The 27704-nt window shown below is 40.3% G+C and overlaps 1 protein-coding gene across 3 annotated transcripts; it reads right to left on the bottom strand.

Moving 5' to 3' along the window:
* Positions 1–1495: 1495 nt before the first annotated feature.
* ccdc187 (coiled-coil domain containing 187) lies at positions 1496–27187 on the bottom strand. 3 transcript variants are annotated; one of them, XM_047367129.1, is made up of 13 exons: positions 26834–27187; positions 26483–26574; positions 17156–17218; positions 16676–16814; positions 16435–16525; positions 7697–7775; positions 5769–7121; positions 5224–5345; positions 2398–2460; positions 2169–2303; positions 1984–2078; positions 1802–1896; positions 1496–1717 (listed from the first exon to the last, which is right to left on the bottom strand). In XM_047367129.1, the coding sequence occupies exons 2-13, from the start codon at positions 26529–26531 to the stop codon at positions 1569–1571; spliced, it is 2433 nt and encodes an 810-aa protein (XP_047223085.1). In that variant the 5' UTR covers positions 26532–26574; positions 26834–27187; the 3' UTR covers positions 1496–1568. The 3 variants fall into 3 exon arrangements, with proteins under 3 accessions (XP_047223085.1, XP_047223086.1, XP_047223087.1); XM_047367130.1 differs by having other exon boundaries at positions 26952–27187; XM_047367131.1 differs by lacking the exon at positions 5769–7121 and having other exon boundaries at positions 26834–27179.
* Positions 27188–27704: the final 517 nt, after the last annotated feature.

Raw genomic sequence — 27704 nt, 5'->3', positions numbered from 1 at the left:
TAGTTTTGTTTAAAAATCTGAAAAGTGTGGCAACCATTTGTATTCAGTCCCCTTTAACTTGACACCCTTAAATTTAATACAGTGCAACAAATTGTCTTTAGAAATCATCCATTTAGTAAATAAATGCCGAACTGAGAGCAAGGTGAACTTTGTATAAACACAAGCCACATATTGAAGAACAAGGAACACAGAGGGTAAGAGATAAAGTTGTGGAGAAGTTTAAAACAGGATTGTTATAAAAACAATATCCCAAGCTTTAAAGATCTCAGGGAACACCGTTCAGTCCACTGACTGAAAACTGAGAGTATGGCACTACTGCAAACCTACAAAGAGACAGACTTCCACCCTAACTGACAGGCCAGGAAAGGAGAGCGTTATTGAAAGAAGCAATAATAGAGGAACTGCAGAGATCCAAAGGCAGGTGGGGGAATCTGCAAAAAAGACAACTATTAACTGCTTTTATTTTAGTGGCAAGAAAAAAATCTATAAAAGAGCCAGGAATTCTCAGAAGAAAGCTGCTTCAACACATGTAGGGAACACAGCACTTCAGACTTCAGGACAACACTAAACATACAGTCAGAGCTACAACAGAAAGCCTTAGATAAAAGCATATTCATGTGTCCGAATGGCCCAATCAAAGTTCCAAGTTTAAATTCAACCTTGACTCAGTGGCAAAACCTAAAAACTGCAGTTTACAGATGGTCTCCATTGGATCTGAGCGTGAGCCATTTTACAAAGAACGAGCTCTAGATGTGTAAAGCTGATGCGTACATCGAAAAAGACTTGCAGCTGTAATCGCAACAAACGGTTGTTCTGCAAAGTATTGATGGGACTAAATACAAATGCATGCTACACTTTTTACTTGTAAAACAATTCAGGAAACCATGCCTCATTCTCCTTCCACTTTACAATTATCCACAAGTCTGTGTTGGTCTATCCTAAAATCAAAATAAAATATAACAAGGTTTATAGTTTAAACATGGCAAAATGTAAAAGAAAGTTTAAGTGGTATGAATACTTCTTTTCAACATTGTATCACATAACATTTTAATGTTTATCAGTTTTCATTTTCATTTCAGGTCTTTTGATTGTCACTGTACAGCTGTAAACAGAAAAAAAACTGAAAACAAAAACAAAGGTAGCACACAAGTGGAAATTTGTTATAAAAGCAAGCTCACATGTTTAATAGTGTCACTTCTCTTTTGGCCTTCTTAGTAAATAGTTTGTGGCTTTCACCCAGATAGAAGCTTAACAGCAGCTGTAATCAGACGCCCTGTTTGGGGGTGCGGGGATTAATGCTATTGATGTTAAATTAAACATTAAATATATACATTTTAACAAATTCAAAATATTCCTTCAGATTCTTGTGTACAAAATGTGAATTCTTCATCAAATTATCTAAAACTTTGTTTTGTTTGTTCTTGTTTTACTGATCTAAAGTGCTTCCCTGGGTTTTCCCTTTCACTTATTTAAGATAAAGCAATGAGAACTCTGGTTAGACTGATAATTTATTATAAAAAACAAAACAAAACAAAAAACAAAACAATTCCCATCAGCACAATCTAAAATTATTGTTGCTTGCATCCTTCCCTTTTCTCTTTGGGTTTAGTACGTCCAGATTTATCTGTCTGCCGCTTTGTTGGTGGAATGAATGTAGGTTCCTCAAGGATGTCCTGTGAGCCGGATTGTGCTACAGTAGGTTGCTCACTGGTTTGACCTGTAATTAAAAGAAAACAATGTGAATGTGAAGCCATTGTTCAGGCTGTATAACTCGGATAGTCAGTTATCCTGTTTATAATACCAGTTTGTCCTGCTTGGAAGCTCTCTGGGACATGCTTACAGGCCTGGAAAGTAGGGTCCAGCTCCTCTGCAATGTTTCTCAGCTGCTGGGCTTTTCTGCAAAGGATCTCAGCATCTTTAAACTGGAAGATGCATAATACACAGGACATACAGTAATAATACAGATATTCTTGATTTTCTTACGGTATATCGTGAATGGGGCTGGTTGACTGGTTCTCTGGCGGGCAGTCTTCAGTGGGAGAAGGAAGACCCTCTGAGTCAAGCCGTTCTCGGTGGACCTGAATACGAGGACAAAGTTTCTTTATTTTTCCTTCTCATTTTTAAAACGACCTTACACTTTTGCTTCCCAGTGTTTATAGCACATGTACCGGTCTTTCTCTGGTAGCTCGTCTGTCACAGTGACTAATCATGGTTCTGTGCTCGTGCCAAGACCCTGGCCCTTCTAGTTCACGAGATCTTCGCTTTGCCTTAATTTCCTGCTTCTGCATAAAACGGGCAATTTCCTAAAAAAAACCCAACAAAAACATTATAGCATTCCTCACAGTAATTTTTACAAAGACATAGTTATAAACAACACATAGGAGTTCACCATGGTACCTCATCTTGTGCAACCTGGGCTACTCTGAAGTCCCCCTCTGGATAGGAATTTTGTAGAGATGGCTGTAAGATTTGAAACGAAAGTACTGAACATTCATTTTTTTCATTAATCTCCTGAAACAAAAATCTGTATTTACAGCACCTTGTAAAAGTATTACTTAAAACTTCTCCAGATTTTTCATGTTACATCCACAAACTTCATTGTACACTGCTCAAAAAAATAAAGGAAACACTCAAATAACACATCCTAGATCTGAATGAATGAAATATTATAATTGAATGCTTTGTTCTGTACAAAGTTGAATGTGCTGACAACAAAATCACTCAAAAATCATCAATGGAAATCAAATTTATTAACCAATGGAGGCCTGGATTTGGAGTCACACACAAAATTAAAGTGGAAAAACACACTAGAGGCTGATCCAACTTTGATGTAATGTCCTTAAAACAAGTCAAAATGAGGCTCAGTATTGTGTGTGACCTCCACGTGTCTGTATGACCTCCCTACAACGCCTGGACATGCTCCTGATGAGACGGCGGATAGTCTCCTGAGGGATTTCCTCCCAGACCTGGACTAAAGCATCCACCAACTCCTGGACAGTCTGTGGTGCAACGTAACGTTGGTGGATGGAGCGAGACATGATGTCCCAGATGTGCTCAGTCAGATTCAGGTCTGGGAAACGGGCGGGCCAGTTCATAGCTTCAATGTCTTCATCTTGCAGGAACTGCTGACACACTCCAGCCACATGAGGTCTAGCATTGTCCTGCATTAGGATAGGAGGAACCCAGGGCCAACCGCACCAGCATATGGTCTCACAAGGGGTCTGAGGATCTCATCTCGGTACCTGATGGCAGTCAGGCTACCTCTGGCGAGCACATGGAGGGCCATGCGGCCCTCCAAGGAAATGCCACCCCACACCATTACTGACCCACTGCCAAACCAGTCATGCTGAAGGATGTTGCAGGCAGCAGATCGTTCTTCACGGTGTCTCCAGACTCTGTCACGTCTGTCACATGTGCTCAGTGTGAACCTGCATTGATGCGCCATCCAGGATGAGCTGCACTACCTGAGCCACTTGTGTGGGTTGTAGAGTCCGTCTCATGCTACCATGAGTGTGAAAGCACCACCAACATTCAAAAGTAACCAAAACATCAGCCAGAAAGCATAGGTACTGAGAAGTGGTCTGTGGTCCCCACCTGCAGAACCACTCCTTTATTGAGTGTCTTGCTAATCTCCAAAGATTTCCCCCTGTTGTCTATTCCATTTGTACAACAACATGTGAAATTGATTATCAATCAGTGTTGCTTCCTAAGTGGACAGTTTGATTTCACAGAAGTTTGATCTACTTGGAGTTATATCGTGTTGTTTAAGTGTTCCCTTTATTTTTTTTGAGCAGTGTATTTTTTTGGGATTGTAAGTAACAGACCAACACAAAGTATTTCAGAATTCAAGTGGGAGGATTTTGATAAATGGTTTTAAAAATTCTTTACAAATAATCTGAAAGGTGTGGCCTGCATTGGTATTCACCCCTCCTGAATTGATACAATTACAGCTGCAAGTCCTTTCAGGTGTGTGTCTACCAGCTTTGCACATATTTCAGACCACTCCTCCATACAGATCCTCTCCAGAGGTTTCAGGTTTCGGGGCTGTCTCTGGACAATACAAAGCTTCAGCTCCCTCCAAAGAGTTTCTATTTGGTTCAGGTTTGGAGACTGGCTAGGCCACTCCAGGACCTTGAAATGCTTCTTATGTTACTCCTTAGTTACCCTGGCTGTGTGTTTCAGATTATTTTCATGCTGGAAGACCCAGCCATGACCGATCTTCAATGCTCTTGCTAAAGTAAGTAGATTCTTGCCCAAAATCTCATGATACATGGCCAGGTCCTCCTGTGTAGTCCTGTAGCCCACCTAAGCCTTGTGTAAGTCTACAATTTTTTCCCTGGTGGCCTTAGACAGTTCTTTGGTCTTGCCCCTGGTAGAGAGGTTGAGACTGATTGAATGAGTGTGTGGACAGATGTATTTTAAACAGGTAACCAGTTCAAACAGGTGCAATTAATACAGGTAATGAGTGGAGGATGGGAGGGTTTCTTAGAGATGAACTAACAGGTCTATGAGAGCCAGAATTCTTGCTGGTTGGTAGGTGATCACATACCTATTTCATGCATTAAAATGCAAATTAATTAATTATTTAAATATCATACTATGTGATATTCTGGATTTTGTTTTAGCTTTTGTTTCTCTTAGTTGAATTTTACCTACGATGAAAATGACACACCTCTCGATTCTTTGTAAGTGGGAAAACTTGCAAAATCAACAGTGTATGAAATAATTATTTCCCCCATGTGATTTGAACTTGCATCATATTCTTTCCTTTTTTTGTCGAAGGATTTCACAGAGAAATGCTCAGAGCTCAGGATATTGTTTTATAACCCAATCCTTTGAATTTCTCCATAACCTATCTCCGACCTATATGCTTTTTTCCTTGGTCTTCACGATCTTGTTTGGTCACTGACGTTCTTTGACAAACCTCTGAGGCCTTCACAGAACACCTGGATTCATACTGAGATTAAGGTCACCCTCTTTTTACTGACTGCATGCTTTTTAAAGCCATTTAGTTGCACATACGTTTAATAGAGTAAATGGTTAGTAAATATACACAGATTTCCATTTGCAAATGTAAAAAATAAATAAGTCTGTCACATGAAACCCCACTAAAATACAGTGACGTTTGTGGCTGTAAAATGACAAAGTGTGAAAATATTTGACAGGATTTGAATTTGTTTGCAGGGCATTTGTATCACCTTTGTAACGTCTTAGATGACTTACCCTCCTTAACTCCTTTTCTTCCTCTTCCTGAAGCTTACGGGCCAGTTCTTCATCTTGTAGGACCTGATGCAGCTCTCCCAGATCCAGGCCTGCCTCGCTTGGCTCTGGTTGCAGTGAAGACCCTAAGGGTGAAGATTGACTATGTCATTTCAATAGGATTTAATGCAAGTTTAATAAGAAACCACACGATTTGTTGTAGAAAATTATTGAACATCAATGATGAATCAGACAATTGAGATCCACAAAGCCCAAAGTTATTATAAATCACCAAGAAATGAGAGGATGCAGTCGGAGAAGACATTTTACACATCAAGACTAATTGGTAAATATACGGGACTTTAGATACACTAGAGTACTACAAAGTTTCTAGATTGAAAACAGAAAAATGTCCCTCTTCAGACAGAGGCCAAAGTCACAGGTAATGCCCACTCCCAGAGCAATGATTGACTGAAGTAAAGGGAAGATTAAGCGATCAGAAGGAAAGAACCCAGCATCGGAAGTGTTCCCTTCTGCAGATTAGAGTCGACTGCAGGTTCGGGTTTTACCTGCTGCCATGTGCTTTGACCTATGTATGGTCGAAGCCCTGCTGCTCCTGAAGCTTTGGCTACGCTGTAGTGCTCTTCGTCTAGGACGCTCTGCTCTTCTCTCCACCTCTTGCTCCTCATCTGAGCTTAATGTTTCTTCTGTGATCTTGTGCCAGTGCCGGCGATCACTTGTCGTCCTCTTTACTCTGGTATGATTTGCATTTCTCTCTCTGTTATTGTCAATGTTTGCATATTTGTGCTCTTTCGACCTTGTGTTGCCATTTGTTTCTTTGCTAAAGATATGAGACTCTCCACTATTAAGCTCATGAACCTCTCTGTTATAATTATGACTGCCTTGGTCTTCTCTGTGATCTCTTCCAATGTTTTCTCCATGTGATGATCTCCTCCTCTGCCTGATATCTCCATGGAAACTGTGCCTGGTGGTGGCAGCTCTGTGGAAGGCTTTCTGATGTGGTTGGGAGTCACCATAGGAGACCTCACTCCCGTGGAGCACCTGGCGGTCTCTGCTTTGAGGCCTTATCTGTAGTGGCGCCCCGCTGCCACCAACCTTCACAGGCACACCTCTCTCCTGGAGGATATGGCCGAGCATCTGCCACACCTTCAGGCTTTCATTCTGCTGCTTAATGGAACTCTTCTGGTCCTCCCGGAAGCGGACATGTTTATCAGGGTTCTCCTTGCAGCTCCAGGTTCTTGCCAACTCTCTGTTACTGTTTCGGCCATGTACACGCACCGATTCACTGCGATGACATCGCCTTTCGCAGACCTCCGCTGACCTACTGTCTGGTTCCTGCGGCCTTCCACTGTGCAAATCTTCATATTTATCTCTGTACTTCCTGTCATAATCCACATTCCTAGACGTTCTCCATTGCACATTATCATTTTCATAACAGTCTTCCACACAGGTCTCTGTCTCCTCCTCCCAGCCTTTGAAATCATTTGTGAAGCTGCTGCGAGTGCAGAGACTTCTGCAGTTCCTCTCTTTTTGGGGTCTTAAAGAAGGCTGTTGTTGAGGAGGTGCTGTACTTGATCTGTCATACAGCCGCCGGGCCCAAAGAGAGAGCTGTTGAGTAAAAACTGCATCTGACTCTTCTGAATCTTCATTTATAGGCTCTCTGAGTTCATTCCTTATTTGCCTGCTGGTATCTACCTGTCCTTGATTTGACCATGAAGTTGTGTTGCTCTGAGAAACTGCTCTCCAGGGAGAGCTAGTCTGAGGCCCAGTTAACACTGAACCACGATGAGAGGTAGAATGTGGCCACCTGGTGGTGACAGATAAGTACTGCTCCTCTTCTTGGTAAGGGCTGATGAATGTGTGCTGGTGGGATGATGGCAGCTCAGGGTCACTGGTGCTGCCTTTAGCATTGATAAACATGCAAACAAAGCAATAATAATGGGTGAGTTTGTTAGTAGCGGGTACAAGACAAGTGAAGGTAAAAACGAGCATTATAAAAAGCTGCACGTGATGCGAGTTATACGAGTAGATTTCTACACTTTATAGGAATGTTTTGGAGATCCAAGGCTCACTAATGTGTTTGCAGATATTAATATTGTCTACAAATGTGCTGACATGCTTAAAAAACAAATTGCTATGCAAAGAACAGATTGAGAGCAAAACACATTGCTCCAAATTAATTTAGTAATGAAGGACATGCTTTGTTAATGTTCATGTATAGGACTACAAAGGGATCTTTTTGTGCCATAATACCCTGATTCACATTTTCCATATACAAACACAAAAGTTTATATTTCAATTCTGATTACGACAATACACTGACCACCATAACCCAAAAATAACATTCCAATGCTCTGGGGCTACTGTTCTTTACAAGTTAAGTTAATATATCAGAAAAGCTCCTTAAGAGGCAACAAAAACTAGGCGTACAAAAACAAAACGATGAAAATGGCCTTAAATTAACGGCAAAATGTACCTTCATGAAAATCCTCCTGGCTTTGGCTCCTTCTCCTGACCAGCTGCTCCTCCTCTTCCTGCAGCTGTTTAGCCATTTCCTGCACAGACACATTCATACTTGGGATTATATTAAATCAGGCTACACTTGTTTTAAGTAAATTAGGGTTGTCATACTATTTCTACTGGCTAATTGGCAGAATATTATTGAGATAATTCTTTTCTGATGATTTTGTATTATTTTCTTCAGAAGCTGAGAGTTTCATTACCCCCGATGAAACAAGTTTTGCACCAATATGGGCTAAAAGGTCACTCAGACAGGAAGAAGTCATCACTCCAAAAGCAACAAAGAGACAGAATGAAGTTTGCAAATATACACAGGGACGTTGCTACATTTGGAGTAAAGTATCGTCTTGTTGGAGAATTTTGCTGCAGGAGGTATAGGGCCACTTCACAGTATAGATGGTATAATGAGGTAAAAACATTATGTAGAAATACTGAACCAACATCTCAAGACATGGAAGTTAAAATCTGGTTGCAAATGAGCAAAAGGTATGTGCCTCATTACTCAGGAATATAGCAAACAGACAATTTTTATAATTGCAACGCATGTGAAAGCAGTCATTGCCCCACAAACACAAAAACAGCTCTTAAAAAGATTTGATCACTAAACTGCACATATTAACTGCATTTAATCATGTTTTCAGATTTATTTATGCACTAATGGAACAAACAGTGGAGAAAATGGTAAAAATAAAAATTCCGACAATACAGACAATCCCAGTCTCATAAGTCCAAATGCTTAAGATAAGAAATCTTTTACGGTAATAAACAATACGGTAAGTGCAAACCCCTAATCGAAACAGATCTAAAATAGGAACTGTTAGTCTGTGTTAAAACCTTGTTTTCTTTTTATACAGTGCATGTGAATATCTGGTTTCTAAAGTATGTTGAAGCTAATAAGAGTAAAACATTGAATAGTTGATTACAATAGTGGATTATAAGTAAAGAGTGCATTGGATAACATTTTTAAATTGTTTCTCAATGCTGTGCAGTAAGTACTGTAAAGCTCCTTAAACATGTGTGGCAGCATCTGATGTAAGGAAAGCTGAAAAATACAAATGTCAACCACGACACTGAAATCAATAAAAAGGGAGGGCAGCAACCTTGAGGATCTTCTCAGTTTACCGTTTTCAGGAAAATGTTGCATTCCATCTTTCATGAGATTGTCATGCTTGATACATATAGGCAATCTATACGGTGTTGAATAACAAGCACCTTTACTCACAAACTAAAATTAGTCCATTAACTGTGAATTATCAGCTTGATCCAGTCATTGTCAATTAATGACTGTTTCTCAAACAGAATATTAAAATCTCCCCATTTCCTGATTGGGTGGTATTAATCCTCTCTAGGTTTATCCTGATTTGAAATCACAATGCTTTAATGTTCTCATTCTGACTTTCTTGGTTTGTCCATTTCCATGTTTATCATTTTATTTTTACTGTCTCGTAGGTAGACATGGCTGGCTGAAAACAAGAACAATCTTTTTTTCTACATATCATAGTTAACATCTTAAAGAAGTTCTACAATCCATTCCCCATCAACTGGCAGATTTATTGCTGAGGCTTTGTTTGATGTTAGTATGGTGCACGAGCAGACAACAGTCTGCAGACACCAATATTTAACTGCTGATTAATTTAAATAGTAGACCGCAACGGCTATGCAGGTAACAAATGATCTTAGCAATGTTTTAGACAGGAACCCACATTGTGCTGCAGTTTGTTGATCTGCCTGAGTTATTTAATGTTTTGACCATGAGCTTTTAAACAGACTCTGTTGGTTTGAGTGATGGCACTTAAAGATGATATAGAAGATACCTTTTAGATAGAACACAGTGTTTTTTTGCAGATGGACATAAGTTCAGTTTTCACTGGATTTTTAAAGGTGTTCGACAAGGCTCACTTTTAGGCCTCGTTTTATTTTCCCTTTTCACAAATCAACAGTAAATGACCTGAACTTATATAGTGCTCATCTCCCAAAAGTGCTTTACCCTGCAATCAGTCATCCACCCATTCATACACACATCCACATACTCACAGTGGTAGGCTACAGTGTAGCCACAGCTGTCCTTGGGCAGACTGACAGAAGAGGGGCTGCCATACAATCACCGCCACCTGCCCTCTGACCGCTATCAGCAGGCAAGGCGGGTGTAGTGTTTGGTTATAAAACTGGGGTTTTATAACCAAACAAGGTTTGTTTTACGTTATTATTCAGAAAAAAAAAACATTTTGAATCTATTGTGAAATGTTTTTCTACAAATGAACATGCATCCTACTCATATCTGTATTATGCCGACTCTGAATTGTATACCTTATTGGCCAAATTACCCTTGAAAATGAGATATAGATGTCAAAGTTAAATAAAGGCTGAGCAAATAAATACACTTGGGTAGGTGTTTTTACAGAAATGGTAATTATAAACTGATCGCATTTTTTTCTAGCTGACCAGTCAAAGAATGCTGATAACTACAACAATTAATATTTTTAGATTTTGTTTTATAAAGCCATAATGCTCTGCTGTTTAATTTAACAGATTTTCTCCTGTGTTTGTGTTTTTTTTATGAATTAAAACAGCAAAACTGCCAGCGATTGGTAAAAACGACAAGATCTGACCTGAACACCAAAGAAATGCAGATTCAGATGCCTGGCATGCAACACTGTCTGCAGAGATTGCCCAGACTGCTTCATTGTTTAGGGTTAGTAGTACCAGATCCCAAGACCAAACAAATGTTGAATTAGACATTCACTGATACTTTTAGCCAACAGATGGCAGTGTAGCTCAGACTGTAATAAGAAAGCAACTTGACTTGTTTAACTATTTATTAAAAAAAGAACACAAAAATCATGTTTAGCATGTCCAAAACGTTTTTGTTCTTTTTGTTTTGGATTAAAACTTTACTTAAGACAAAAGGAGAAGCAATCTAATTTCATTTTTTATTGATTCTTAGGAAACAGTTTCTGAAGCTGCTCTGATCTACTCCGACTGACAAAAAAAAAAAAATACTGAAAACATAACTCACCCCAGGAAACCAATCTAACCATACAACCGTACACTCTACATTCCGGAGGAGCTTATTTTTCGTTCGTTGTGAACAAGGGTTACAAAAGCCGCCCTATGTTCTCTGGCCTCTCTGAGGTGGAGGCAGCATCACACGTGGGTGCTGCTTTTCAAGAAAGGAAACAACTAATTATGTTCTCCAAATATCAGCAAATTCTACTTGAATTTCATGAAATCTCTCTCTACGGGCTTCTTTTGCAATATAAATCATAACAAACAGCAAGCACAGCTCCCTTTTGTCTGCCATCGGGGCCATTTCGCCAACATCAGCACATAATTAGCAGTTTGCCATGACAGGTTAGGTATTTAGAGCCACAGGGATCTGGCATTTAAAACTGCACACCCCAACGCCTTTTGTTTCTTAATTAACGACGACCTAATGGGAGGCAAATGTTTATCAACCACTTTAGTTCGGCCAGTTATAAAATAAAGTATTAACAGATTTCAGCACAAGTGCCTATGGGTTGCTTTATTTTAAAATGAACAGTCTCAAATCAGTGCATATGTAAGTGGTTAACAAAGTCCTAAAGGACACAGATTACGTAAAAGCATTAAAATCACATATGCCTATTCTAATCAAAATGTAAAACACAATTGACACTAGATACAATTAAAACTAGATATTTACATATATTATTTTAAAATACACAACCTTTTTTTCTTAGTGACAAAGGGTCTGCTTCAGGTAAGTTAGGTTTATCAAAATTATTTCTACTTGCTAAATGCCAGAATAATAAATGTCTTTAAGAATTTTCTAAACTTTCTTCTTTTCAAGTATTCGGTAGCTTTTTCCTTTGCATGATTTGGCTGAAATGTTTTGGGTATCTTTTTGGGTATCTTTCTTGTAGTTGTACTTTATTGTTTGAACAGATGAGCGTGGCACCTTCAGGCATCTGGACATTTTTTACCAAACTATGAGACACACAACATCATTCATACCAAAGAGGATCTGTCAGCTTTATTAAAGAGTTTTTCTTTCAACATTTAACTATGAGAATAAACATGAATTCCAACCCAACCATTTAAACAAAGATGAATGGAGATCACTGTCTAAAAGACTGAGCTTTTATATGCACCTTCATCTAGAAAAGGAAACTGCAGCGTGAAGAAAAATATTATGGTGGAGTGGCCTTGAGGCACAGAGTGTTGGACCAGATGGGGAGTTTTACTGCAGAGCTCCCTTTGCTCTTTGATTCTTTGCCTCATGCAATGTAGCTATTTGTTTCTAATGATCTATAGTAACTTATACTCTTTTAATCATGTGCTGGAACATGAAGGTAAAGTTTTAGGACTGGCCATCAGAAGGAAGATGAAAACAAGTGAGATGTGATTGATGCTTGCCATCTGGCTGCACCATCGTGTTCAGGCTACAAGACAGACAACATTCTGCCTCCTGTGAGACTTTTTGCTTCCTTTAAAATTTATATACAAACTGTTCAGTTACAAATACAACAAAGCATGAAGAATTGCCTCAAGTCATTAATTAGCTAGGTAAAAAAATTTAAAAGGTATATTGGAAAATTCAGTGCTCCTAATGATTCAATTTGTTCACCACCAATGTGTTAAGCATTTAACTGTGTAAACCCTGCAAAACTAACTGAGAATACTCTGTATTGGTGGTTGAGAGATTATATGTGGAATCAGCCACCAGAGAGACTACTTCATCATTCAGATGAGCAGCTGACAGGTTGGGTCTCTGGTTAACAGCTGGCATGGCTCCTGCAACCCTCTAGAGGGACAATGAGTACATCCCAGACCCACTTTTCTGCAGATGCCAGTAATCACTGACTCGGTTAATTATAAGAGCAAAAGCAAAATTGAGAATGTTTTGCTCCCTGCCCTGCTCTTGACAGGCAAATGTCCTGAGTGTCATGCTACTTTCTCAGTTCCTGTGTAGAAAATTTTATTTTCTAATTAATTCAGTAAACATTTTCTACTTTTAGTCCAATATTTTAAAGTTGTTATAAACCTGTAAAAATGAATAAGCCATATTAGTTTGCAGTTCTATTAGTTTTTTAAAATAATTTCAACAACTAAACCACTCGTATACCATTGTCGGTGTTATCTGTAGTTTGCAATGCTTAGAATCATGCCTTAAAAAGTGCAGCTCAAAATGTGGAAAAACAATTCCTAAAGGCTGGATGTCAAGTTAAACTTCGTGATCAAGTCTTTTAACATAGGCTGTTGTTGTGCTCAGATTACTTGTAGCAACAGGACACCCACAGAGAAGGTGTTGTTTCTTTTAGGAGTAAATTACCTAAAACAAAAGAATGTCTTGACATTGCTTATTGTGCATAGATAAACAGCAGCTGACTACATATAAATTATGTGTTTCATAAATATTAGTGTAACTATTGCACAAATGAGAGCAAATTTCTTTTTCAAAATGTTGATTAATTTTACCTAGTTCTTTTCCAGCTTTGGTTCAGTGGAACTTGGAAGATTTAAGATCATGTTAACAAAACTGGCACTTAGTCAATATTTGTTTGTTCACCCCTTACTGTTTCAACAGCAGGCTGTCAGCTGGTAACTACACCCTTTGCACTGTGCACAAATGTTATAAAAGTGGCTGCACATCATCAAACTGCTGCAAAGCTGAAGTTCTTGAGAATCAACAGTCATTATGTAACACTAGGCTTGTCTGTGTAGTCGCCTGTACACAGAGAGATCCATGGTCTCCAAATAAAAACATGTCTTTCTTATTAAGAAACTCAGTTCATTAAAATGTTTGGATAACAAAAATGCTTTCTTAAGATTTCTATGTGACCAGCAATTGTGCCAAACAGTTTATGTATTCAGAATCAGAATCAGAATCAGCTTTATTGCCAAGTTCGTACATACAAACAAGGAAATTGACTCCGGTACACTTTGCTCTTTTGTTCTGTTTTTGTATTACAGAATATACATATTTACAATGTACAATATACACATATATAATAAAAAGGTGCATTTGCAACATCTGTATGCTGTTGTTTTGTACTCTATTGAATGTTCATCAGAGAAACAGCCTAGGAGAAGAAACTGTCTCTGTGGCGGCTGGTTTTAGTAAACAGTGCTCTGTAGCGGCGGCCTGAAGGTAAAACTCTAAACAGTTTATGTGCAGGGTGTGTGGGGTCTGCAGAGATTTTAGCAGCTCTTTTCTTGACCCTAGACCTGTATAAGTCCTGGATGGAGGGAAGGTCAGCCCTGATGATTCTCTCTGCAGCCCTGATTATTCGTTGCAGTCTGGACCTGTCCTGTTTTGTGGATGAGCCAAACCACACTGAGATGGATGAAGACAGGACAGACTGAATGATGGCAGTGTAGAAGATCACCAACTGCTCCTGTGGAAGGTTGAACTTCTTGAGTTGCCTCAGGAAGTACAGTCTCTGCTGGGCCTTCTTTCGAACAGTGTCTATGTGTGAAGACCATCTCAAGTCCTCAGAGATGGTGGTTCCTAAGAACCTGAAGTGGTCCACGGCCGATACAGTGTTGTTGAGGATGGTGAGAGGGGTGTATGGGGGTGGTGTTCCCCGAAAGTCCACCACCATTTCCACAGTCTTAAGTGGGATGAGTTCCAGGTAGTTCTGACCGCACCAGTGTACCAGCCGATCCACCTGCTGTCTGTATGCAGACTCATCACCGTCCTGGATCAGTCCAATGACAGTGGTGTCATCTGCAAACTTCAGGAGTTTCACGGACGGGTCCGATGAGGTGCAGTCATTTATGTACAGAGAGAAGAGGAGTGGGGATAGAACACACCCCTGGGGGGCACCAGTACTTATTGATCTGGATCGGGAGAAGATGCTCCCCAGTCTCACCTGCTGCTGTCGGTCTGTCAGGAAGCTGTTGATCCACTGACAGGTGGAGGCTGGGACGTTGAGCTGTGTGAGCTCCTGGTGGAGGATGTCTGGTATGATGGTGTTGAAGGCCGAGCTGAAGTCTACAAACAGGATCCTGGCGTACGTCCCTGGACGGTCGAGGTGTTGCAGAATGAAGTGTAGACCTAAGTTAACAGCATCATCTGCCGACCTGTTTGCTCGGTAAGCAAATTGCAGGGGGTCCAGCAGGGGTCCTGTGATGTCTTTCAGGTGCTTCAACACCAGCCGCTCAAAGGATTTCATGACCACAGACGTCAGGGCTACAAGCCTGTAGTCATTTAATCCTAGAATGGTGGGTTTCTTGGGAACCGGGATGATGGTGGATTGTTTGAGGCAGGAGGGGACCTCACATTTCTCCAGTGATTTGTTGAAGATCCTTGTGAAGATTGGAGCGAGTTGATTTGCACAGGCTTTCAGGCATGATGGGGAGACGTTATCAGGTCCTCCAGCTTTCTTTGTTTTCATGCGTTGAAAGAGCCTGTTTACCTCTTCCTCGGAGATCTTTAGTGCAGGCAGAGGATCTGATGGTGGGGGGTTGGTTGCTTTATGGGAGGAATTTGTTCCTGAATGGGATGTGGAGGAGATGATTTGAGGTGTGAACGGCTTCTTGTCATGTCTGCAGTAAAAGCCATTCAGACGGTTGGCCAGGCGAGGACTCTGTTCAGGATGGGTGGGGTGGCTCCTATAGGCAGACAGGTTTCTCAGACCAGTCCATACAGCTGAAGTGTCACCAGTAGAAAGGCTGTTCTTAAGCTTCTCACTGTAGCTTCTCTTGGCTGCTTTGATCTCTTTTGTTAGTTTGTTCCTGGCCTGCTTGTACCGCGCCCAATCTCCACTGCAGTGAGCTTCTTCCTTTTCCCTGCGCAGATTCCTGAGATGTGGAGTAAACCATGGCTTGTTGTTCCCAAAGGTGCAGAAGGTCTTGGTCTGCACACACATGTCCTCACAGAAACTGATGTATGATGTCACCACATCAGTTAGTTGGTTTAAGTCAGTGGCTGAAGTTTCAAAAACAGTCCAGTCTGTGCATTCAAAGCAGGCCTGTAGCATCTGCTTTGATTCCTCAGTCCACTTCTTAACAGTGTGAACCTTGGGTTTGAAAGCTCTTAGTCTCTGTCTGTAGGTTGGGATGAGGTGGATAAGACAATGATCCGAAAAACCCAGAGGAGCCCTGGTAACAAATCCCCCTAAAGGTGGGATTTGAATGTAAATATTCTAAGGTATTTCAAAAATATAGCCAGCATCCCTAACCTGTGACTGAACCCGAATCCTACTGGTGACTCCGTGTCATTTTCATGAAGTGTGACACTATTAAAAAAGAATCTCTGTAATCAAGGACACATATAGACCCGTTTTTTAAGAGACGTCTTTGGGATAAGCTGCGCAAGCTATTAATGGTATAGTACCATCAATATCTAATTTAGATTGTGACTTAGTAAGGTATCAGGATTTGATCTGATTGATCCAACTAATGGCCTCTGGCTGACATTATCCAAGTATTGATTTAAAAAAAAAAAAAAAAAAAATAGATTTTCAGGGATGTACTCTAGCTGATGCCCTGACTTTTAAGGAATTAAATTTTTATTGCCATATTGAAAAAGGGACCAAAGAATGCTCTAAAATATCTCCAAACTGCATATATTGAAAGTTTTCCCAAAATATGAAAACATTGTTATTTTAAACTGTAATTAAAAATAAAAGTATAACATTTGCAGTATTTATGCACAGGGAATTTGAAAATTATTGTGTGAGGAACTCAAAGCATGTACACAACACTCACCTCATCGTCCTGCTCCCTCCTGTGTGCCTCCTCAGCTCGTCGCTGGAGCTCTTCTTGAATCATACGAGCGTATTCAAAGTCCTGCTCTTCTCTGTGCAACGGGAAAGGAAGTGGCTTATTATGCTCATGATTTGCTAAACAAATAAACTGGTCTCAGACAGAACATACAGCATGTAGGGAATTCCCTTCGATGCCTTTTTGGAGCATCAGAACCAGCCGTGAGAAAGCTGGGGTAACTTACATTTGTCTGGAAACCTGTCTGATGACGGCGCTCTGCTGAGCCCGCTCCTGCTCCTCCTCATGCTGCAGCCGCCTGGCTATCCGGATGTCATTTTGCACCAGTTGGTTCTTTTGGATATTGGTGGTATAGTACTGCTCGACTAAAGGCAAAGCAAATGCAGAAGGAAATTCCAATTTATATTATAGTAAGTTGGCCTGTCAGCATCAAATTGGACTTGAAATGTATGCTGTAAGAGACATAAATGTACACTGCGCAAAGACACATACAAACAATGACTTAAGTAACAAAGAGCCAACCACAATCCATAAGACGTGCTAGTATTGAATTGCAGTCCCATGCAAATCAAGCAGCTCTGTCATAAATTCTACTTCTTTAAAGCCTTTGCATTTCCAGTTTGTGTTGGTATTGTAAGAGATTTGGCCATTTTCATGGGCACATTGTACACAGCTGTCGAAAAGGCATGATTCATTTTATACTTACTCTCCTGCTCTTGAAGGCTGTTTGCCAATACTCCATCCTCCAGCACAGCAAAGGTCTGACAAACTGAAATAACAGACATTAGCAGCATTTCAGTGCCCCACAAACTGTTATTAAATGTTTAACAACAAACAGAAAGGGGAAACAAGAGAGGTGTTTCAGAAAGATACAAGTAAAACTAAATCGAGACCAGTTCTGCAACGGCTTCTATGGCTCCAAAAATAAATAAAAAAAACCAAGAAAGACACATTTCACATTGATAAACAAAGCAGTTAAATGTAAATATACCCGAGGTAGGCAAAATGTTAACTTTCATCTGTAGTTCCTGTGACTGATGCAAGTAGCCAAACAGTTCCAAAATTGAGATTCGAGTCCAAATACAAACCTAAATGCGTATGTCAACTTGTGGTCTTACTGAGATGAAAATGTCAGAGTTTAAAGAACATTCAAAGCTTTTTTGAATCATTTAGTTTTGAACAACATCTGCTTAGCCAGCATGGAACCTTTCCAATAACCTGCCTATAACTTCCCCTGTGGTTTTAGTATGTGTAAAACAAAACACATAAAAATACATTAAAGTATCATGATGTCCACAAACAGAAGAATAAATGTTATTATGTTATTATAAAATATAATTAAACCAATACAGTGCCCTGTGGGACACCAGTTGATAAACATAGGTAAATGAATTTACAACTTCCTATTCTAACAGCTTGGGCACAAGACAAAGAGTAATTTAATCAAATTAGAAAACTCCACAGAAATTTAAAGGCAGGTAATTTATCTAAAGCTATGGCAATTGTGTAAATAGGCCAGAAACTAAATTGCATTGGGTTCAGGAAGAATAGTTTTAAGATGATTAGAAATTTACTTAGCAACCTTTGACATAATAGTCAATGAAGTAAAGCATCATTTATCTGTCATTACGTCTCTTTGTTTTTTTCTTTCCTGAGACCAAAACACACAACTTTAGCCAGCCTGTGTGTTTACACATCTGTCTACCAAACTGAAGAGTAACTCAAGAGAAAGTAAATAGATAGCACCATTGTTGTGTTTCCTTCCTCTCAATTTCTAAAGACCTATAACTGACAGTGATCAGATAAAAATGACAAACTAGCTACCGGGTTTAAAGAAAGTAACTACGAGGAGTTTTTTTTACCTACGATAGATGCTTTGAAATACAAAGTGAGTAACAAATGACAAGATACAATATAAGGGTGATATACTGAGCTTATGTGCAGACAGCAGGAGCCATCTGTGCAGTTCACTTTCATGCAACATTATTTACAAGGCATAATAAAGAAGAAAAAACCCAGTAAACCAAAAATGATGCAAAAAGGATTTCTGAAAAGGTTTTGATATACAGGTCCTTCTCAAAATATTAGCGTATTGTGATAAAGTTCATTATTTTTTACATGAATATATTTTAGATTTATTGCACACTAACTGAAATATTTCAGGTCTTTTATTGTCTTAATACGGATGATTTTGGCATACAGCTCATGAAAACCCAAAATTCCTATCTCACAAAATTAGCATATTTCATCCGATCAATAAAAGAAAAGTGTTTTTAATACAAAAAACGTCAACCTTCAAATAATCATGTACAGTTATGCACTCAATACTTGGTCGGGAATCCTTTTGCAGAAATGACTGCTTCAATGCGGCGTGGCATGGAGGCAATCAGCCTGTGGCACTGCTGAGGTCTTATGGAGGCCCAGGATGCTTCGATAGCGGCCTTTAGCTCATTCAGAGTGTTGGGTCTTGAGTCTCTCAACGTTCTCTTCACAATATCCCACAGATTCTCTATGGGGTTCAGGTCAGGAGAGTTGGCAGGCCAATTGAGCACAGTGATACCATGGTCAGTAAACCATTTACCAGTGGTTTTGGCACTGTGAGCAGGTGCCAGGTCGTGCTGAAAAATGAAATCTTCATCTCCATAAAGCTTTTCAGCAGATGGAAGCATGAAGTGCTCCAAAACCTCCTGATAGCTAGCTGCATTGACCCTGCCCTTGATAAAACACAGTGGACCAACACCAGCAGCTGGCACGGCACCCCAGACCATCACTGACTGTGGGTACTTGACACTGGACTTCTGGCATTTTGGCATTTCCTTCTCCCCAGTCTTCCTCCAGACTCTGGCTCCTTGATTTCCGAATGACATGCAGAATTTGCTTTCAACCGAAAAAGGTACTTTGGACCACTGAGCAACAGTCCAGTGCTGCTTCTCTGTAGCCCAGGTCAGGCACTTCTGCCGCTGTTTCTGGTTCAAAAGTGGCTTGACCTGGGGAATGCGGCACCTGCACACGCCTGTGCACGGTGGCTCTGGATGTTTCTACTCCAGACTCAGTCCACTGCTTCCGCAGGTCTCCCAAGGTCTGGAATCGGCCCTTCTCCACAATCTTCCTCAGGGTCCGGTCACCTCTTCTCATTGTGCAGCGTTTTCTGCCACACTTTTTCCTTCCCACAGACTTCCCACTGAGGTGCCTTGATACAGCACTCTGGGAACAGCCTATTCGTTCAGAAATTTCTTTCTATGTCTTACCCTCTTGCTTGAGGATGTCAATAGTGGCCTTCTGGACAACAGTCAGGTCGGCAGTCTTACCCATGATTGGGGTTTTGAGTGATGAACCAGGCTGGGAGTTTTAAAGGCCTCAGGAATCTTTTGCAGGTGTTTAGAGTTAACTCGTTGATTCAGATGATTAGGTTCATAGCTCGTTTAGAGACCCTTTTAATGATATGCTAATTTTGTGAGATAGGAATTTTGGGTTTTCATGAGCTGTATGCCAAAATCATCCGTATTAAGACAATAAAAGACCTGAGATATTTCAGTTAGTGTGCAATGAATCTAAAATATATGAATGTTAAATTTTCATCATGACATTATGGAAAATAATGAACTTTATCACAATATGCTAATATTTTGAGAAGGACCTGTATTTAACATGTTTTCGCATTTTAGGTGTGTTTTAGACTTTTCATATTATTTAAATATTTTCCTTCATTTTAGGGTTTGCTTTGTTGTTGTTTGTTGTCCAGTGTTTTGGCAAATAAGGGCCCCCATAAATACTTTGTTTCCAGATTCATACTCTTCTAAATTAACACTTTTTCCTCATCAGCAACAACCCTTTTCTACATTCGTTTAATATCAACATTACATATTTCTGAAAAATTTATTTCCCCAGATTTAATTGCCAGTGTTTGACATCTAACAGCAGATATTCTACAGTGGTCAAGCTTGTTTATACACAGAAGTATATCATATGTAAAATAAGAACAACTGTCAGTTTTCCCACCGATTTCAGGGTCTAAAGATCACAGCGTTAAATTAACTGAGGGTTGGTTCCCCTAATCCACAAAACTACGGTTCCTTAGTAATGCCGTGCAAAAAGCAAAATTGCTGAACATTGCTGGTTTATGTGATTTAGGGAATAAGATATAGGAAATACAATGGGAAAAGGCAAATGTTTTGCTACACTGTTTTACTCCATACTTTTTCAGATTTATAGAACCTTAGAGGCAAATTCAACCAGCTCAAATTAGAACCAGCCAGGTTTTCATTATTTATGAAACAACAAATAATTGTTTAGGAGTTTAAAAATCGCTGGCTGGATGAAAGCAATGAAACGATGTCACTAGCTAGGGCTGCACAGCATATCATTTTGTCACAATTATGTCACTGCCTTCAATATTAATATCACAAAAAGCTCTTAGGAATGCCTTATTTTCTTACCATTATATTACAGGTGTCCAGAATTCACACTGCATGCTAATCTTGAGTTGCCATCATTGTTTCATGTCTTCATGCTTAATCTCCTGACCATCTGTAGTAGAGAGTTCAATGCTCTATACACATTAGTTTCTTCTAGTGGTCAAAGAATTATCAACTGACTTGACCAGAAAATGGGCCCGACTACGCCCTCTATTGGAGCCACTTCAAGAATTTGAAATGCTGAAATGATTTAATCTTCATCGGTGAAAAGAGAACATCTGCATAGCATACCAAATATTTCTGGTGATTGCTGTGACATTCAAGCAGCACTTGTGTAAATTTCATAACATTGACGCATATCACGTGTAGTATATACAAGACATCTTTGTGATGTTCATAGCACAAACGTTTTTGACATGTCCATTAACAATTGTGGAAGCCTCATTTAGGTGGTGCACATTTTGCAATCATCAGAGGCATTCAATGGTGATACTGGAGTGTTATTTACCTGCCAAATAAAAGGCAGATGGGGATACAATATTTAGCCTGTTTAAATGAGTCTTGCAACAGTAAATGTTTCAAACCTGGCAGATGTTAGTGCCAAATATGTCTGAGGTCACAGAGCACTGGAAGCACAGATGAGAAAAATGGGAGTGAGGAAAAGGTGGATTTATCACAACTTCCATTTTCATGCAATATTGCAATCTGAGTATGTGGGGCACTATTTACGACCAAATCCTGCTACAGCAATGTATTCACACACCCACACATACAAGGCAAAACCAAAAAAACTGTGCTGCAGAAAAAAAAGAGGGAATCATATTTCTATAGAGGGCCAGCCTAGACACCACTAAGCCCTGAAGGGATCTTTTTACACCAAAAATGAACCCTCATGTGCCCCTGGAAGGTTAAAGTATACAGAGGCATTCTTTGCCACTTACACCTGTTGTGGAGCTTAGGGGAATATCCGCTAAATGGCTCTCCAACCTGCCTGTCGTTGAGGGAGGGGTTGAATTAAAGTCTAAGCTTTATCCGACAGGCAAATGTCACAGCTCAGAACTGTTCCCTTTTAATTCTAGCACAGACAGAAAAGCAGCAGGTGGACAGATGGGATTGGACGGGTTGAAAAATATCGCGTCTTGTCTGGCTTGAGCCTACATGAGGGTGTGGTTGTGTCTGAACTGCAGTTTGACTTGTTTTTCCAAACTCCTTTAAAGTTCAGTCACATTACTCCATCTGTCTAACAATGACTGCTGAAGTGGTTTGGAATGAAAGAAAGTAAGGCACCCAGGCCTGATGGTGAAAGAAAAAAACATATGTTCAGTGCAAATCCAGGGCCAACTACTGTAAGCTTCTTAATACGAGCTGCTGACAAGCCTGTTTCTGTTTTCTAAGAGGATAGTAAAATCAAAAAGCTGATAGAAAGAAGAAACTGGGTGCAATGTTTAAATAGTAGAGGTATATGTTAGACACTCTCTGAGGTTAGATAATTATAAAATAGGAAACTATGACCTGCATGATTTCAGATGAACAGCTTGCACCCACTCAGTGGAACTGACAGAAAAGTATTCAGGACAAAATTATGCAGATTATGATAGGCATGCAGCTCGAAGGAGCAGCCTGTCCATCATCAGAGGTATTTCTCTTCCATCTCCATTGCTACTTGCATAGCTGCAGTGGAGATTGCTTGCCGACAAAGAAAGCAGCAAAAAGAGAAAATGACAAGGGTTCTATTTTCATCCAAAATGTCCCACTGACTGCCCACACACTCTCTCTCTCAACCTCTCTGGATCACTCTGTGTTCCTCCTCGCTTTTTCCTTTTTCTGCAAAAATTTCACTGTGCCTGTGCCAAAGCTTGAAGTGTCTCGTGGAAAACTGCTCCCAAGCAGCTTGCAAAGTAGACCTCGTTATTGTTGAGAACAAAGAGAGGTGAGGTGGTAATGGGACACAAGGAGTCAGCTGGTGAGAGTGAAATTAGGAATGAGTGGGAGGTGGGGGGAATTCCTGTTGGAGCTACGTTGCCTCAGCACATTGGGGCTGTATCAAGAGGAGCCAGAGGAGGGCCCAAGCAGGAATAGATAAGGGGGTGCAATAAAAACAAAGAGAGCTGACTTAGCCAAAACACTTCACTGTTGGAGAAAAAAAAAAAAAAAAACACAATGTAGGTGAAAACGGACAAGGCTTTTGGGAATTTTGAAACATAAGTAGCTGCATCAAATGTTGACCAAACACGCCTGGTGGCAGCAGTGCAGTTCGACAGATCTGCCTGGTCAAAGTGGATAATAATGTGGGGAGGAGAATCATCCTCAACAGACATCTGATTTACATACTGCTATTGTTCTGTTGACAAGTTTATACATGCTATTACCGGCTTTGTTTGTGCGCTTCCCTCAGCTCAATTAAGCATGAAAACTGCGGAGCTGCACAGAGTGTCCTTTGTGTGTGGAAACAAGAGTGGAGTGCTGAATTATCTCCCCTGATAAAAAGACATGCAGACCTATTCCTAACCCATTCATTAGTGTGGACATGCCAAAGACTGAGCCAACCATCTATATCCAGGCCGCAGCTTAGAAATTCCTAACCACTAAATGTTTTCCTATGCACAAGCAAGCAAAGGCAGCATTTTTTAAACATTAGTTTGTTTTATATGCAAGTATTTTTTAATACCTTTAATTAGTATTTAATCCGTGTATGTACAGTGCCTTGCAAAAGTCTTCATACCTCTTGATTGAGGAAAAAAAAACACTGCAAACATACCCCCACCCCACCACCCCCGAATACTTTGTCAAACCACATTTAGCTGCAATTAGAGCACAACGTCTTTTCACATCAACACACTGAAATGACTTTGTTCATTCTTGAAAAAAATCTCAGTCATAATGGATGGATTGACTCCAGGGTTAATTATTACGTCTTGCCGCAGATTCTCAATTGGATTTAGGTCTGAACTGGGACTGGGGCATTCTAGGCCATGAATATGCTTTGATCTGAACCATCCCATTGTAGCTCTGGCTAGATGTTTAGGATCACTGTCCTGCTGGAAGGTGATCCAGAGCCCCAGTCTCAATTCTTCTTTGACCTCCAACTGGTTTTCTTCCAGGATTGCCATGCATTTAGCTCCATCCACTCTCCATCAAATCTGACCAGCTTCTTTGTTGCTGCTGAAGAAAAGCATCCCCACAGCATGATGATGTCACCACCACGTTTCACCATAGGGGTGGTGTGTTTGGGGTGATATCTATTCAAAGTTAAGGCTCCGCATCTCATCAGAGAAGTCTTGCTTCACATGCTTGCTCTGTCTCCCATGTGGTTTTTGGCAAACTAACCGCGACGTCTTGTTGCTTTCTTTTGCTACTCTTCCATAAAGGCCAGATTTGTGTTGTGCATGACTAAGTGTCAAGAGACTCTTCTACCTGAACTGTGGAGCTTTTCAGGCATTCCAGAGTTACCATAGGCCTCTTGGCTACTTCTCTTATTATTGCTCTCCTTTCAGAGTCGTTCAAGTTTAGATGGACATCGATTTCTTGATAGGTGTGCATTTGTACCTTACTCTTTCCATTTTTAGATGATGGACTGCACAGTGCTCTGCAAGATGTTCTAAGCTTAAGATATAGTTTTATACCCCACAATGCTCTAAATTTCTTCACAACCTTAACCTTAAAGCGTCAGGTTTTGCAGTTTTTGTCGTACAGAAAGTACAGCCACCTCCTCTGCCCTCAGCATACCAGTGATGTCAAAGACAAATCCGGTTGTGTACAGTTGAATCAATAAACCTCTGTGTGGAAAATTCCCTCCTACTTTAACCCAATTGTATGAACCTATTCCTGCATAGACAGAGCCAAAGACTCAAACCGCAGGAAGTCTACACTGTCCACTGAAATTAGTCAAAACATGGAGTTACCAAGGACATTTACATCTGGAACACACACAAAGCACCAACGTTAGTTATTCATACTGTTTTGTTCCAACTCAACGAAATACATAGACAACACATCCACTGTGTTCAAGTATCAATAAAAGCTTAAAGTAGGTATGTCCCAAATTGTTGCAAATCTCCAAATGTTGATTATGCTATTGTCTGTGATGTCCTTTTAAAAACAGGTTTTTATTTGCGGTTTCAGGAATCCCTATTGATATCATGACGGAAACATACCCACACATTTTTGTTTTTCATTGCAGTCTCCCCAATAGCTGATACCATTTGATATTTGAAAACAAAAATTCTCTTTTGCCGTTTTAAATGATCATAAGATATTCTAGAGCAATGAACCTTTGGGTTCTTGTTCCAAGACATTACAAAAAAAAACTACATTTTGTAATTTTGGGTTTTAATGGAAATTGAGGGATTGAACTTATCTCAGAATGTCAGCTTTTAAAACACCTCAAAAGTTTTTTACCCTACACAGAGTACATTATATCATTTAAGAGTTCATTGAATAAGATTTCAGGTAAATAGCTGTTTCATCATGCAACTTGTTCAAAAATTCTGTTGACATACCTACTTATACTCACATGTCACTTTATTAGGTATACCTGTTCAATTTTTTTGTTAACACAAATAGCGACAACTAAATGCATTTAGGATGCAGACGCAGTGAAGATGACTTGCTGAAGTTCAAACTCAACATCAGAATGGTGAAAAATGGGATTTGCGTGACTTTGAACGTGGCATGATTGTTGTAGCCAGACTGGCTGGTCTGAGTAGAAACTGCTGATCTACTGGGAGTTTCATACAGAACCACCTCTTAGCTTTACGGTGAACGATCAGAAAATTTGAAAATATCCAGAGTGGCAATTGTGTGGATGGAAATGCCACATGACATTTGAGGTCACAGGGGATCTGGCAGATATGTTCAAGATGATAGAAAGGCTGTAGTGGCTCGAGTAACCACATATTATAACCAAGGTATGCAAAGCCCTATCTCTGAATGCATAACGCATTGAACTTTGAAACAAATGGGCTCCAGCAGCAGAAGTCCACATCAGGTGCCACTCCTGTCAGTTAAGAATAGGAAACTGAGGCTATTGGTTTGGGGTATATTTTCTGGACTTTTTTTTTGGCCCCTTGGTGCCAACTGAACATCGTTTAAACACCGTAGCCTCCCTGAGCATTATTGCTGACTGTCCATCCCATTATAACCACAGTGTGCCTCTTCTGATGGCTACTTCTAACAGGATAATACACCATGTCATCAAGTCATCTGAAACTGGTTTCTTCAACATGACCGTGACTTTACTGTACTCCAATGGCCTCCAAAGTCACCAGATCCCAACCCAATTAGAACCGTTTGGTATATGGCAGAATGGTAGATTTGTATCATGAAAGTGCAGGCAACAGATCTGCAGTAACTGTGTCATGCTGACAAGCTAATATGAAACAAAAGCCCAGAATAATGCTTTGGACATCCTTTCTGAAGGCAGAAGGGGCTCCAACCCTGCAGTTGTAAGCTGTGCCTAATAAAGTGGTCCTTGTAGCTACTGACTTATTTCCAGCACATACTTTCCATGCACTTGTGGCTCTATCAAGGCTGGAGTTATGTGCTCCAGTGTATGGGTGTGGGTGTGGGTGTGTGTGTGGGGGGGGGGGGGGGGGTTGTAGGTGAACGCGTGTGTTTACCTTCTTGGACACGTGGAAGGTTGGACTGGTCTATCTCCAGCTCTGCCATCTCTGTCCCCTGTTCTCACTCATTCATGATGTTATAGGAGACCCTAGAAAATAACAGGGTGGTTTGAGGTGTTATTATGTAAAACAATTAGAGGAGACTTGAAAGCAACGGGGCATAAAAAAAAAACCTTCATAAAACATTCTGAAACTTCCGTGTACTTCATTTAAATAGGTGGCCGAGACAGTGACAACATTGCTGACGAGAAAACAAGAGAGTAAGCATTAAACTAGTTATTTCAGTGTAAACAATTATATCCGCATTGAAGCAAGACAATAACAGAAAAAGGTAAAATTATAACCTACCAGCTTTCAGCTCGCTGCCCACAAAGTCTGCAGCGTCGTATATGTACGCGCAGCTTATTCAACAAGAACACAACATAACAACGAAGTGTCAACTTCTCCAAGCTCCTTTCAGTCCCACCTTCCTTCTCCTCCCTCCCTCTTTCGTCTTTTGTAGGTCTCAGGAAATTATCCGAGCTGCCACCAGCGTGCCTGGCCGTCTCTAACGCCTGTACACTTGGTGTGAAGCCTTCGGGAAAGCGGCGGTACTTGACCACGACAGAAACAAAGAGGTGTCGGCCGGGAGAGAGAAACCAGATAGGACAAAGTTAGCCAGCAGTCTGAGGGCTGTTCCCTTATAGCTGCTGCTCGACGGCGGCAGCGGGGGCGGTCATTGAATGCTGCCTTCACGTACATCTTCAGGCTCCGAATCTTCATTATCTAAATTTAAACAGCAGCACCAGTGTTTGCTGAAATTAGTTAGACGCTTTCACACCTGGTTTATGAGATGTCCTGAAATATTTAATAGGAATATTAGAAGGTTATATATTTATTACAATATTTACTTTAACAGCAGTGACCAAACAAACCTAGTCTACAGAGTCTAGTGAAACAAACACTTCAGGTAAGTGTTTGTTAGGGCTGCGCAATGACTTACGCATGGCAATAAAGTTTTTTGTGCTTCAACTTTCAGTTTATAAGTACCTTTCCCCCACTATTACACTTCCAGACACACCTTCCAACAAATTGTGCTCATACTTAATACGTAATCAGTCCAAATGGTCCAGTCACCAAAATTCCCTTTGATGTATGGAGACATTTTAAAATTGTTTTTAGTCTTTACATGTCATTGTGAAGCATAGCTGTAAAGTGAATTTCATCAGACCAAAACTAT

This window comes from Girardinichthys multiradiatus, chromosome 1, assembly GCF_021462225.1.
Source record: "Girardinichthys multiradiatus isolate DD_20200921_A chromosome 1, DD_fGirMul_XY1, whole genome shotgun sequence".
NCBI lineage: Eukaryota > Metazoa > Chordata > Actinopteri > Cyprinodontiformes > Goodeidae > Girardinichthys > Girardinichthys multiradiatus.
This window is presented reverse-complemented; position numbering and strand designations above follow the sequence as displayed.